Source organism: Mustela lutreola, chromosome 13, assembly GCF_030435805.1.
Source record: "Mustela lutreola isolate mMusLut2 chromosome 13, mMusLut2.pri, whole genome shotgun sequence".
Taxonomy (NCBI): Eukaryota; Metazoa; Chordata; class Mammalia; order Carnivora; family Mustelidae; genus Mustela; species Mustela lutreola.
In genome coordinates this window covers 2177085-2191962 of record NC_081302.1, presented here as the reverse complement: position 1 = coordinate 2191962, position 14878 = coordinate 2177085, and the positions used below count along the sequence as shown (strand labels likewise).

Genomic DNA, 14878 nt, shown 5'->3' with positions numbered 1-14878 from the left:
TTGTTTTGGGTGCTGAGTTGATAAGTTCTTTATGTATTTTGGATACTAATCCTTTATCAGTGGCAAATATCTCCTCCCATTCAGCACGCTGTCTTTGGCTTTGTGGTGGCTTCCTTCACTTTTTATTTTGATATAGTCCTAATAGTCTAATTTTGCTTTTGTTTCCCTTGCCTGAGATCTACCAAGAAAAAGGTCTCTGGCCATTGTCAAAGAAAGGACTGCCTTTGTTTTCTACTAGGAGTTCTATGTTTTCAGGTCTCATCTATAGGACTTTAATCCATTTCGAGCTTATTTTTGTGTATGCTCTGAGAAAGGGGTCCGGTTTTCCCAACACCTTTTAAACAAAAAAAAGATTTTATTATTTGAGAGAGAGAGAGAGAGAGAGAGAGAGAGAGATGGAGCATGAGTGTGGGCAGGGACAGAAGGAGAAGCAGATTTCCTGCTGAGCATGGAGCCTAATGCGGGGTTCGATCCCCCAGTTAAGGCAGGTGCTTAACCAACTGCGGCACTCAGGTCAGGTGTCCCCCCAACAACAGCATTGTTTGAAGAGACGTTTTCCCACTATATATTCTCGCCTCTTCTGTTGTAGATCATAAGCGTGGGCTCCTGTGCTGGGTTCCCTATACTGTTCCATTGATCTGTGTCCATTTTTGCACCAGAACCATATCGTTTTGAAGACTGCGGCTTTGTCGCACACCTTCAAATTTGGGATTGTGATACCTTCAGCTTCGTTCTTCTTCTTCAAGATTGCTTTGGCGATTTGAAGTCTTCTCTGGTTCCATACAAATTTTATTACTAGTTGTTCTAGTTCTGTAAATAATGTTAGTATTTTGATAGGGACTGCATTAAACCTGCAGGTTGCTTTGGGTGGTGTGGGCACATTTGTCCTTCTGATGCACACGCGTGGAATGTCTTTCCTTTCGCTTGTGTTCTCCTCGGTCTCTTTCATCACTGCTTTATGGCTTTCAGAGCGCGGAGCTTTCTTTTCCTTGATGAAGTTTGCTCCTAGGTACTTTATTATTCTCAGTGCAACTGTAAATGGGATTATTTTCTTAATTTCTTTTTACTACTTCAATAGTGTATGGAAAGCAATGGATTTCTGCATTTAATTTTGTAACCTGCAACTTTACTGAATTCATTCATCAGTTCTAACAGTTATTGGTGGTGTGTTTAGGGTTTTCTCTATGCAGTAGCACGTCATCTGCAAACAGATTTTCTCAACCAAAACGTTTAAACCTTCTTTCTCTCTGAAATGTTTTAGTTTTCAGTGTGGAGGTTTTGAACACCGTTTAAGGTATATTCCTAAGTGTTTTATGGTTTTGATGTTACTGTCAATGGAGTTTTTAAAGTTTAATTTTCCATTTGTTTGTGATTACTGTTTAAGCTATGAGCTCCTAAAAGGGTCTTCAGGCCGAAAAAGTTAAGAACCAGTAAACTCTTTTAATTTAGAATGCACTTAATTTTGGTGAGACAGGCAGAGTAAAATTTTGGCTTATTCTTGGGTCAGTGTTAAAATGATATCCACACGTTTTTAAAGGACTAGAACTTTTTCTGTCAGGTCTTAAGTATGAGAAACTTCCCCAAATATATACAAAGTAGGACAAAACAGCTTCATGTGCCCAGTGTCAACATCGGCTCCTCCCGTCTCGTGTGAGCTTTGTTCCGTCCGTACTCTACCACTCCCGTGTCGTTCTGGAGCCAATTCCAGGCATGAGGGGATTTTCCTGTAACGACGTTGCTACGATCTCTGAATGTCAATGCCTCTGAGCGACAAGACAAGGAAACTGCACCCGTCACACTGTGTACAGCTGGTGACCCTGTAGGTTCTACACAGTAGGTGATCCCCGAGAAGCAGTCAGATTCTGTCCAACAACTCCCAAGACTTAATGAAAGGTTGATCCTTGAGCATTTTAAGGGATTCACTTAATGTTTTCCAGCAAATATTAACACAGTCTCGGAAATACATTAAGGACTAGTCCAAGCACAGGATTGCGTGGTTTCACCTCTCCTGCAGACTCAGAGCAACCTGGGTGGCTTCTCAGAGCAGTCATTTAGAAGGGCGGCGACCGCCATCTGGCCTCATGGGTCCATTACTGATGCCTGCCGTGGGCATGGGATTGGATGGCATCAGTGCTCGATTACTGATGCCTGCTGTGGGCAGGGGGTTGGGGGGCAGTGACACAGCAAGTGTATTCACGCTTCTGTTCTCAGCCTCCAGTAATTTTTGTGACACTTCCAAAGGCTAATGCCCCCTCACCCTGGTATGTTAAATTTACAGTAATATGCATAAAGCAACCAGTGCTCTAAATAACATACAGGGCATGCCAGAAAGATTATTTTGTTGGCATTCACTAACTGTAATTTATAGGTTTAAAAGGCTTATGTTCATAAATGTCTGCTGGCCCAACGTTCAGTAAATCATGGTCATTGTCTTTCATGAAAATACGCAGGCAGGACAGTACTGCTGGCTGAGAGCGACTGACGCGCCCCCAGAGGCTCTGGGAGGAAAGGGTCCCAAGACTAGAGCATCTACACCCAGAAACCGAAAGTGGCCAGAAATTCCATGGGCAGGGCCAGGGGAGTAAAGTGAGATCTTACAAGCAAAATAGAAGGGGACGCTCCACTCGTCCCTCCCTTCCTGTCCCCTGCGCGGACACCCCCACCCCCTCCTCCACCCTAGAAAGAAAGCACACCCCAGGCACGGCTCCAGTGAGAGTTTTTTATTCAATCTGTAAAGCACAGTTTAAAAACAAGATGTTAGTAACACTCTTAGGACATTGGCTTGTTCAATGGACATTTTCTCTAACTTCACCAATTTTCATTACAAAAATCAGAAAAGTAAAAATTCATTACAATATTTGCACAGTGTGACCACTAGCTGCTTAAACAAAAGCTAATTTCTATAAAACCATAAACGTAGTGCACTTTTATTAAGAGAGAGCCAAAATTCTCTCAGTAGATGGGATATACATAGTGGTATACATTTTAAAGCAGAAACCACTCCCCTCCCCCCCAAAAAAACCAAGAAAAAAGAAAATATAAGTCAAAATAGTCAGTTATAAATATCCTGACCTGACATTTCCTACAAATAGTAATTTCTACTACATATAAAGGAAACCGTGATCTGTGGTACAAACCGTAGAGACAAAGCAAGATATGTGGGATAAAACCACGACAGGGCCGCAGCCAGTCTCGGACTGCAGGTGTTTCCAGTGAAACGCGGGGCAGGGAGCCACGTTGTTGACAAAGGGGCCGCTTCCGCCCCCAAACCAGCACGCGTGCCTGGAAGAAGACCCACCACACGGCAAGCTGCAAAGTTTCAATGAAAAGACTTTGAAAAAGACAAATGTTCTTTTTTCCAAGACATCTTTGTAAGGCTGTACTTTGCATAGGGAACGAGCCGTCTTCTGTCATAGAGTCTACAAGGTTAGAGCAGAAGCAAGCTTTCCAAGAGGCCTGTGGACCAGGAGTCTGGAAGGACGGCATTCTACGGCGACGCACTCAAAGGACAACACCGAGGCTGGCGGCCGAGAGATTAGACTTGGAGAGAGGCCCGCCAACCCGCTAGGAAACACCTGGGCGCTAAGTCAGCCGTCCTCATGCGTACAACAGGACTCACGAGGAACTTCTCAAACACAAGCGGACTTTGTCAGGAAGCCGAAGTATACAAAAATAGTACAAGTCGTGACATTCCCTCAAGTGGGCGCCACGTGAGTATTCACGGTCGGCTACTAGGGAGGCATGGGCGCGTCCACACGGTCAGGCTGCCGGTCTCTACGAGCCGTGGTACAGGTGCATGGCCCCCAGGTCGGCACCGCCGGGCCTCTCTGCCCCCTTCACGGAGCTGGGGTGCTCTGCCAGGCTACTGAGCTCGGGGATGCTTTCAGCAGTGTCCCCGAACCCGTGGTAGTGCCCGTAGTGCAGGTTTTCCTCAACGTCCCCCACCCAGGAAGGTCTGTTAGCCACGCAGCTGCTCGGGCTCCCGTTCAGGTGCAGAGAGCCGCACATCTCGGCGTTAGCGCTCACGGTCTTTTCTGGCTCCTCGGTCCCATGGACACAAAGCGGACCCTGGCTACTCGGAAAAGGCCGTCCTTGAACTATGCCACTGCTAACACCGTTAGCTCCTGATAAGCTCTGGTCACTCCCGCTCTCCATCCCATTGAGCTGTGTCGTGGAGGGGAAGTCCAAATGTCCACTGATGACACATCCATGTGTCAGTGTATCCGGCGCGGGGCTACTGGTTTTCATATCTGCATTGAGAGATACACCTGTCACCAGAATTCTGAACCAGAGGGGGAGGAGGAACTAGAACAGTTGCATTGCTGCCACAACTCTAAAGGATTTACTTAGCTTCTTTTTTTTTTTTTTCTTTAGAACAAACCAGTTCCTTTTCCGGAGGTAAAAAACTGCATAGGCAGATTTAAAAATAGAACCAACAGCAGCATGTTCCTGGTAAGACAAGACACATCTCTGGCTTTTGGCTGCACCGAGTGACTGGATGCGGACGCCTGAGGCGACAGCTCTGCGGCATGAAAACGACCAGCAGCCCCGTAGCGCCGCCAGCAACACCAGAATCGAGAAAGTGCTCTCGTGTCAAGACTACTTTCAGGAAGACATTTTAAAAATCACCTGCGAGACCGGCCAGCAGAACGAAGGGGAGGTCTCCCACGGGCTAAATAAGCCCCCACCCCTCCAGCTCTGAAGGAAAAGAGGAAAGGAAGGAAGGTGGCCGCCGACATGGGGGCCGGGGGCGCCTGGGACCGGGCGAGGCAGCGCCACGCGAGCTCCAGGGACGCGCCCATGGCTCAGGCCTGGCGCTCTGACACGGGAGCTCAGATCTTAGCGACCCTCGCGTCCGCGTGGCACCGGTGTGGCGGCAAGCGGCCGGCGAGGACGGGACACTAAGCGCTCTCACGCGTGCGGTCTGGGACGGGCGGCGCAGCAGCGCCAGCCCTGGCGGGGCCTTCCGAGTTCGCCAGGTGAGTGGACTCTGACGTCCAAGCCTTCATTCATCTAATGAGGCTACGGTAAAAAAAACGCTTAGGTTGGGAAAATGTTGCTTAACCTGCATAGGGAGACATCCATCTCAGGGGGAATGACAGAGTCGACCCCAACACACCGGAGCCCAAGGGGACAGCGATTACAAGGTCCTTTTCTGTACAAGGAAACCCGGGATTCAATAGTCACGTTCATAGGAGTTCACAGAACAGTACAAAGAACGAGAATTCGGTCTTGCTTGGTAATAGGAAATTTTATCTCAATGTTCTGAGCTGTTAAAGCAAGGTATGGGATTAAGCACACGAGTGGAGTCCCACGACCATTGGAACGAGGCCGTGTTTCCACACACAGGCCCCCGACACACAGTGTGGCCCTCCCCAGAAGGGCTGACTTTCCGCCTCACCAGCCAGGTGTCTGATTTGCACTTGGACATAGGTTTCTGCGTGTCCCGCAAATCTTCCTGCCAATAAAAAATCATGGCTTGTTCAATGAACAAAAACACCTTCTACACATTCCATTAATCATTTTCCTGGCAGTTTAAGTGATAATCATGCTTCATAACTGCTATAAATTCTTCAGAGGATAAGGGACTTTTTTTCCCCCCTAAATCAGCTCTTTTATTTAGTTAAAACTCAAGGCTAGAGAAGTAGTATTTCAAGAACTGAACATGAAGTAGAATAAAAAGAAATAAAATGAGCTAATCCCAGAGAACTTTAATCAGTGTTCCTGGGTGATGAAATTCATGAGTATGATGGCGACCCTGATGGTCACTAAGACAAATAACTGTGTCCCAGTAACAGACACGGACATGAGGTTTCCGGGGGATCAGCCCTGAAAAGGTCCAGGAGCACCGGGTCAGAGGTCGGAGCCGCCTTGACTCAGTTCTCTGAGCTCCGTGCGACGCGTCTCCTCTAGTCCCCAGGGGGTGCGAGGGCGAGCGCTGGACGCAATGTCAACACCAAGGCTACTTGATGACCTCATGTCCTTGTGGAAAATCTAATCCAGCTGAGCACGAGAACGGCGGACATCCTAGAGACTGGCTATTCGGGACCCCGCCTGGCTGCCTCCAACACCGTCCTAGCTCCTTGCCCCTCACGCCTCTCCGGGCCCGTGCTCCCGCACACTACTTGCCTGCCCATGGCACGGCCCCCAGGAGCTCAGCCCGTTTTGTGCACGTGGGCAGACGGTGCTGTACGCGAGGTGACCGGAAGTATGGCGCCCGTCACACAGGACAAGCTGGGCTTGAAATAAAAGTGTGGCCTTTTCAACGCGACACCCACGCTGGCTATTAAATTTGGCCTGAAAATGCAGGATATTAACGCCTGAAGTTTAGAGGTTACTTCTGCCTTTTAAAGCATGTAGCTATGTCATTTGTTTTGAAAAGCTTTGAGTTTTGTTACTTGTCTTTAGCCAAGGTCTTTAAATTACTAACGTATTAGAATTTTCCATAGAAAATCTACCCATTTAATGATGTGGCAAAAAGGTGATTCCACCTGTAACCCTGTAGCTTCTAGAAAGATGTACACATTTTCCTTCCATTTTTAGTCACAGAAATAGTTTTTCGTGTATGTCTGGGAAGCATAATGCATAATCTCTTACCCCAGTGAAGAATTTAGCATAGAGACATAATAAAACCTTAAACAAACCAGTATCTATTTCTACATATATTAACACAGTAAGAAAACTGCTAAGATGTTTTCATGGTCATCTAAAGAGAAAATTGGCAGAGAAAAGTATTAACTCCAAGGAAAAGTCTTGAGAGATTCTGAATGCTAAAGAAACAGCCTGAACCATCGACCGTGCAGAGACATGAGCACCCGCAGCGCGTACGTGTCTGCGGGCCACGGCGCCCAGCGCTTGGCTGGACCGAGCTGCCCTCCCAGAAACCACAGCAGCCAGCAGAGGCGAGTGGGAGGCCCCACGCTGGCGAGCCCAGTCGCGGGTCAAAACCATCTACCCGTCCTCCATGTCCACAGCAAATCATCCTTGCTGTGCACCCGGCGGAACTACTAGCTACAGATGTCTGATGTGTTCACCCAAAGGTCACATGTCAGGAAAGTAAGCATGCGAAACCTCTTTGAAATTAAACAAGGCACGTTAAGCGGAAGCGTCAAACCAAAATAGGAAGATTGCACTCAAACATCTCATGTCTACAGAATGCACCTGACACACTCATCCTCGTATCTACAAACTCGCCCAAGATGCGCAAACTGTAGTGTAACATTCTTTAAAACGTCGGACAACAAAGTGCAGCGCTGGGGAGGACACTCAGGTCAGAAATAGTACGCACACTGGCTTCTGCAGCGGCAAGGCGTCTGCATCGCTGAGACCGTGTATACTTCTATTTCTCTGGGTCCGACAGAACCACCCTCCTGCTGTCTGCTGTCTTCGACCATGGGGCTGCTGCCGCAGCTAACAGGGAACTGTCCACTCCCACCTGTGACAGCCGTGAGCTCTCTGTCGACCAGCATTTTGTCAGCTTCATCGTCTGCGTCGCTGTTCCCCAGCGGCGTGCAGGGACCCAAGCTCCGAGCTGCACAGAACACAAAGGCAATTTTAGATCCCTGCACCCGCAAGCTTTTAAGACAATGGTTTCTCCCTCCTTTTTCCCTCTAAGAGCCCTGAATGCTCCCAATCTGTGAAAACAACGGAATCTAGGGATCAGCAAGGAGCCTAGAGCACGGCCAGGAAACTTCCCAAAATGTGCAGCTCCAAGGAAAAGTCATGGGATTTCAGACACTTACTCTACCTGTACGCAGGGGCACAAATTCTCCTTCATGGCTGGTCCCTGGAGGAAATAAAGCAGTTCTACGACCCACAGAGATTTCTAAATATGTTTCTAAGTTCAGCATACTCTGTATTATGGCCCGAAATGTTCCTTCAGTTATTTTTCGTAAAAAAATATGAAGACAGGGGCGCCTGGGTGGCTCAGTGGGTTAAGCCGCTGCCTATGGCTCAGGTCATGATCTCAGGGTCCTGGGATCGAGCCCCACATCGGGCTCTCTGCTCAGCAGGGAGCCTGCTTTCTCTTCTCTCTCTCTGCCTGCCTCTCTGCCTACTTGTGATCTCTGTCTGTCAAATAAATAAAATCTTTAAAAAAAAAAAAAGAAATACAAAGACAATTCTTGAATAACATAAAAACCATTAAAATTATCCTAAATTAAAAAAAAAAAAAATTCAGGGGCGCCTGGGTGGCTCAGTTGGTTGGACGGCTGCCTTCGGCTCAGGTCATGATCCCGGAGTCCCGGGAGCGAGTCTGGCATCAGGCTCCCAGCTCCATGGGGAGTCTGTTCTCCCTCTGACCTTCTCCTCGCTCATGCTCTCTCTCACTGTCTCTCTCTCTCAAATAAATAAAATCTTAAAAAAAAAAAAATTCACTAATCTCAGTAGTAGAAAGGAAAGTAAAAGCCAAGGTTAAATACTGTTCTGGGGGCGTGACCCTGTGCACCAAGATACAGTAACACCGGAAATGAACATTACAATCCTAGTTTCAGATCTTTGAGGCTGAAGTTACACACATTCCTCTAAAAAGGATCATTCTCTGGATCTTGGAGGAAAACAAACATGCACATTTAATCACGTTTCCTGCAAGAATCACACTCATTGTGTGGAAACACTCCCCTGGGCACCTTCCCTGGGCGCCCCCACCCTACCCCCAGCGGCCACGTTCCCGTGATCATGTGGCTTTCTGGTCTCAGCACACACATGCTATTTCAGAATCGGACCCCCAGATCGTTTTCATCTACCATGGCATGAATGCAGCTCGTGAGCAAAGTCCAAAAGAACCTTTTAAAGTCATGTAAGAATCCGCTGTAGGGTCGCATTCTAACCCCTGCAACTCCCTGGCTGTCCTGTCGTGAACACCACAGTCGAAGCCTCACTCGGCACCTTCTGTGTACTTCTGGGTCTTTAATCAGATAAATTTCTGGGTCAAAGTATATATACAATAAACAACTTTTGTGCTAAATCTTCCCAATAAACATTTAAAAACAGACATGAACTCTGCGGCTTCTGTTACTTCTGATTTGCAGGCAGGAGTCGGATTTTACAGATGTAAAAGGAGCAAGCACACCGGCTCCAGACTGCCGCTAACCCGAAGCCAAACCGCCGAGACCGGAGAACAACGTATGGTCTTCACGAAGAGGAACGCAAGTCCCAGACGACCGACATGTGGGACAAACAGAGCAGTGTGACCTGTGTAGCTGGTCTGCACAGGCAGGAGGCCAAGGTCACTCACAACACAGGTGCTTTTAGGCCCGAGGCATTAAGCTCTGGATTTCCCGCTTTCCCACTCAAGGCTCTCCGCCTTCCTCCACGGGCCCCCATCAGCGCCAGGCAAGCTGCCACCCACCCTGGGAAGCAGGTACTTTCCACACGTCCGTGGCAAACTGGCCGCCCTCACGAGGGGGCGGGGGTGGTGGTGTTCAGGACCTTTGGGGAGACCTCAGCCTGTCATTTCAGAGACTGCTGAGTCTGAGGAGCCTGCGGTCTGCGTGGGCTCGGGTCCTGCTCCTTCCTCTCCTACGCCTGGTAAGCCGTCCTGGGAGTCCAGTGGTCCACGGAGAACGGGCACACGCCAGCCCAGCAAAGCCACGGATGGACGCCCCTGCGAACGGGGAGCTGCACGGGGCTCCAGCACGGCGCTCAGTGCCTGTCCTCGTAAGGTCTGCTCTTCAGGATTCAGGGGCCAGGGTTCCTGGGGACGGTGAGCCCTGAGCTAAGTGTGCCGTTTCACAGGTCTGAAAAGGAAAGCAGTTTACAGAAACCCCGACAGAGGACAAATGTGAAAGCGCTTCCTGAGAGCAGAGCTACTTATCTTCTCGTCCCTTAAGTCCAGTGCTCAGAAGGGGACCGCATCCATGAATGCAGCCCACTCTGCAGCCTGAAAACGCACAACCACAGGAAGCAAACAAACATGACTCGTCCTGGCGCGACCGGTAACAGAATCAGGAGCCCGGCCCCCCGGAAAGGCCGGCTGTGAAGAGCAGCAGCCCGGGTGGGCCTGCCACTAGGGGGCCGGAGGGGCCGCAGGCAGAGGAGTCTGGGGACATTCAAGGTCAAACGAAGAGGAGGAGCCAGGGGACAAGGCCAGTTTGCCGTGGAAATGACTCCGGGAAGGAGAGACCCATGCAGAGCACGGGCCCGACTCTGAAACCCTGCCGCCTCGCAAGTGCGCCGTCAGTGCCGGCGGGGACAAAAACGACACCGACGGAAGGCTCTCCTACGCGTAGTCAAGACACTCTTTAACAGGGGAGCATATGCTAACGCACTCAGGCCGGTTCTCCACAGACAGGCCGTCTTTGTGGAGCATCGCTGCCATGAAGCAACTGCAAGGCTTTTAAAAACTCGGCGGCAGACAGTCCGGCTGCGCCCGGGCCGGGTCACTCCAGCGTCCAGGAATCGGCGGCACAGGCGCAATTTACTTTTTAAACCCGTGTTTTACGAACCGAGATTGACGCCGGCCTCTCAGAACTGTCGGAACATTGGCGCCGAGCAGACTCCTCTCTCCCACGCTCATTCGCCTCGGCCGAAGGAGCCACGGAGACGTGCCACGCTGCGTCTGAGCAAGGCAGCCTCGCACACAGAGCGCGAGGCGTCTCTCCCCACGTGGTGGGATAGGGCGCTCTCCGGGGCTCGGAGCAGCGGCACCTTCTCTTCCCATCTCTCTACCCACCTCCACAGGAAAAAGCAAAGACCACGACACGTTTCGCTAAAAAAAAGTCCTTACCTCCTACTCGGCCACAAGATTGCAGCACACGTTCGCCGCGGACCATCTGCGGCAGGACACTGCCTAGCAGCGGCTCAAGAAAGACCCTCCCAGCCTCCTTCCTGCAGAGGCGACTTTGCAAGCATGACTGACCACGGTCCAGATGCAGAACTGGGCACCGGTACGGCCGTCTGAGGCCGCGGCCAGCTCTCAGCAAGATGCTACAGCCACGTGTTTGCTTTACGCGCGCAGTCTGAAAGCCCGGGGGGTGGTGTCCCTGGGCTTTTGGAAGGCGGGGAGTCCTGGAGGGTGCGGTCGGGAAGCGGATTCCTGAGCTGGCTCCGTACGGCCGGGAAGGGGCACGTGCAGAACAAAAATGAGTTACTATCACTTTTTAATAGTGAACTCTATGCCCAGCGTGGGGCTTGAACTTATGGCCACAAGCTCCTACTGAGCCAGCCCGGCACCCCCCAAACACGAGATTCCAACTGCCAAGGACACCTGCAAGCTTACCTAGGGCTCCTGAAGAAAGCCCACTCAGACTTATTTTAACGTTCAAGGCAGAAACGTCTCTGAAAAAGAAAAATTCAATCTCTATGGTCACATCGTTGTGAGGTGCTGGTGCTCTGGCTGGCTAGCAGGGTGCGAACCCCTGGGCCCAGCACGAGGGAGCTGTCGGGCACCCAAACACTGCCAAGTAGGTTTGCACAACAGACCTCGGTGAGGCTGGGCTCGTGGCACAGACTAGTGACCTCCTGTTGTGTATCTTCAGGGTGCCGGTGTGGGGGTCCCAGGTGTGGGTCAGCCCTCAAAGGGAGTTGGCCAGGAGCCCCAGGACGCTTCACACACCTGTGGTCTCCCCGCGGAACGGGGAGTCCCAACCATTGGCAAGTACTCGGAAAGGAAAGTCTCCCCTGGGGGCTTCCCACCGGCCATAATCAATCAGAATGATTTCTTATCCACTTAGCACAATTTACCTGGATAACAACTTTTTAAAGAAAGGTTCTGTTTAAATCAAAGCAGGACCTGAGGCCGGAATGAAGATGGTTCTACCATGGGGGAACATTTCATGGACTCTAAGCTCCCGCCACGGCCCCACAAGCAGCAGTGAGAGTTCTGGAAACACCACGGGAGGCCTTGGGGTTCTGTGAAAGGGCACAGGAGAGAAGGTGCATGGGGTGGCGGACTCCGGCCACGGCAGCTACACTGCTCTGCGAACAGAGGAGCCTCCGGAGGCTGGAATTTGAGACGGAAACGGTGCAAATCACAGAGTGCTTGGGTTTCCGGCGTCATTCAGATCACCATTCCTGGACGCGAAGCCTTCAGAGATCCAGACAAAACAATCCTGTTATTCCAACCGCACTGTTCTCTTACTCTGGTCAAACACTTAAACTCTGCCCTTGAAGTCAGTCATGTGCGTCTCTAACGTACGGGATCAAACCGGCGGGAGCCACATTTTTCACTGGGGAGGCAGAGGATCTCCTGAGACTCAGGCTCTAAGCAGGCAGACGCGCCACTCCTCTGCTCCCCCCACACGGCCACCGCCCGTCCCCGCTGTGGTCCGGACGGATACTGAAGACCAGAGTGCACATTGTTTAATGTGAAGCTTATCCAGGGGAAGGTGTGCCGAGAAACTTCTCATTGCTGATTTTAAACAGGACCATAATGCTGTAGTTTTCCTAAAAGGTGTTTTTTAAGTTAAATACCTATACATTATGTATGAAATTCTAAGATCAGTACTATATCCTTCTGAATTAAAAACTGATTTAACGAGATCTAGTATCAACACAGGCTCCTTCCTATGGCAACTGTTCCCAGTCACAAAACCCTGGTCGCTGGCTCAGTCTACAGATCACGCTGCCCCTCCTTGCTCCCGACACGGGAGCTGCAGCCAAAGCAACTCCTGATTAAAAGAAGAGGGAAGCGTCTCCCATGGGTAGGACGGGCATTCTTCCCAACCAGTCTCCCTGGTATCTGGGCGGGTTTCCAAGGACCACACACACGGGTAACGGGACTGTTACTCCTGAAGGTTAACAGAAACACTAACAGAACGTTACCGAGCAGCTGTCACTGAAGGACACCTGTCATCTGACCTCGAGCCAATGGTTGATAAATGGGGGGAAAACACACCGAAACTCATGTACATACTCGTGCTTCCTTGTGCCACCCCAAATGAACAAAACCCGATCTTATGCCAAAATACTTTTAGTTAGGATCAACCGCTGAAGTGACTTTGGACTTGACTTTATGCTCGAGTTCACAGCCCCAGGGACTAGGTCCACGCTCTGACCAGGGTGGAGGGGTTGCTGGTGTGAATGCTGGGGCGGGGGCATGTCACATAGGACCCGCCCGAGGCTCAGCCCACCCCCCAGTGCAGCAGACGGTCAGGCAGCAGCGTCATTAATCCTTCAAGTTCTTTTCCATCCGTAGTTTCCAAGGGAAATCACACCAATGACATTAAAACATCTGAAAACAGTTTAGTGGAAGCAGGGACAGAGGCCACTTTCTGTGGAGAAGAGTAGGGAACTTTGTCTCAGGATTCCAAAGTAAAAAAAAAAAAGTTAAAAAAAAAATAAATTCGCAAGGCACACTTAAAAAGTTGGCTTAGCCAGAAAAACTTCTGGAAATAAGTTTTATGAACATAAAATGCACATTAAAAACAGGAGTGTGTGTGGTTCTTTAGTTGCAGAAAGACTGGCCTGAATCTCACTGATAAGGTCTAAGCTAGGCCTTCACAGAGCCCAGAACTCCTGGCCCTGAAAAGCCTAACTTGTACCTGGGGAAGAATGAAGGGAGACAGAAAATTTTAAACTCTTTTAAATATGTTGACATGGGAAGTTATTCAAAAGTATTTTATATGCATGTGTTGGGTAAGGAAAAAATGCTTATTTTTACTCTGGTGTGAGAGCCAAAAACTTGTTTGCAAAATGAATAATTCAGAATGAGCAAAACCTGAAGCTCAGACATTTAAATAGCAAATCAAAACGAGATGCCAGATATAAAGTGGAAATGAACTACAACAACGTATCGTGAATCGTCTACTGGAACCCGAGCCCGGGGCAGAAGTCCTCGCACAGGCAGACACAACTTCCTTCCGAAGACCCAGGCAGCTGGGGCCAAGTCATGAGACCCACGCCCCAGCCCCCACTCACGGCGAGCACGTCATGATAAAGTGAAAGCGGTCATCGCCACTCACAGCCCCCGCCCCCCGAGGAAAGAGGCGCAGGCTGCAGGCCCGTCCGTGCTCCCACAGCCATGACCAGAGACACACGCACACGCTCAGGGCTGTGGGAGACACTGCCTGGGACCAGCACTGCCTGCGGGACGGGAGCGAGGATGGCCCAGCTCAGAGGTCTCCCGCGATGGCGGATGGATGGGACCTCCGCCGGGGCGGGCAGCCCAGCCCAGCCTCAGGGCCACATGCCTCAAAGCCCAGGCCCCGGCCGAGGAGCGGGAACGGGCTGCCCGGGGAGTCTCAGGGGCAAAACGTGCATCTCTCACGCTGTCGGCCAAAACAAACCCGCCTGGAGGGAGATAACCCCCCCTCCCCCACATCTACCCACCCGCCCGATTCTTCGGATCCGTCTGCGTGGTGACGCGGTCTAGGAAACGTACATTCCGGTCTCTTCAGGGCAGATCCGACGGACCTGAGTGCGGCAAAGCCTGGTTGGAAAAACTCTTTGGCCCATGTTTGAGTCTTGTTAGAACGTCCAGGGACATCCATCTTAGCCGACTAGCAGAATCCAAGATTTCTGCTGTGAACCAGCATACGTGCACATGGACACATACCGGTCTGCTGCCCGAGGGCCCATGAGGCCAACACTTTGCGTCATTCCAAAATACGAAACCAGGCATGAAGCGGACAAGAAAGGCTATTTTAAAAAAGTGGACGCTCTTAGAGGGCTTTTAAAGTACATTAGGAAAGACTCGGCCGGAACACGTACACATCAGTGACCGTGCTGGACGACAGCTCACGGTTCAGGCCCCGCGAGGGCGGACACCCGCCCGTGTGTTCGTGCTTGCGCCCTTCCGGCATTCTTGGAGAGTTCTGGGACTCACAGAAGCCAGGAGTTTCTTAAACCACCACCTCAAGTTCATACATTCATTTCCACACAAAAAAAGTCCGAAGTTCCCCTAGTCACTAAGTATTTAAAAGCAGTAAAACAATTTTCT

The 14878-nt window shown here is 50.4% G+C and overlaps 1 protein-coding gene across 6 annotated transcripts in view; it reads right to left on the bottom strand.

Moving 5' to 3' along the window:
- Positions 1–2705: 2705 nt before the first annotated feature.
- Positions 2706–14878, bottom strand: part of ANKRD10 (ankyrin repeat domain 10) — a 31755-nt gene continuing 19582 nt past the window's right edge. Inside the window, exons 5-7 of one of the 6 annotated variants that reach the window (XM_059144795.1) lie at positions 7436–7531; positions 5402–5458; positions 4352–5022 (exon numbers count right to left, since the gene is read on the bottom strand). In XM_059144795.1, coding sequence (XP_059000778.1) covers positions 5006–5022; positions 5402–5458; positions 7436–7531 — 170 coding nt within the window. In that variant the 3' untranslated portion in view covers positions 4352–5005. Of the gene's footprint in view, positions 4251–4351; positions 7532–14878 lie in introns of those variants that run through there. The other 5 variants (XM_059144792.1, XM_059144793.1, XR_009347125.1 and 2 more) reach the window with 5 other exon arrangements.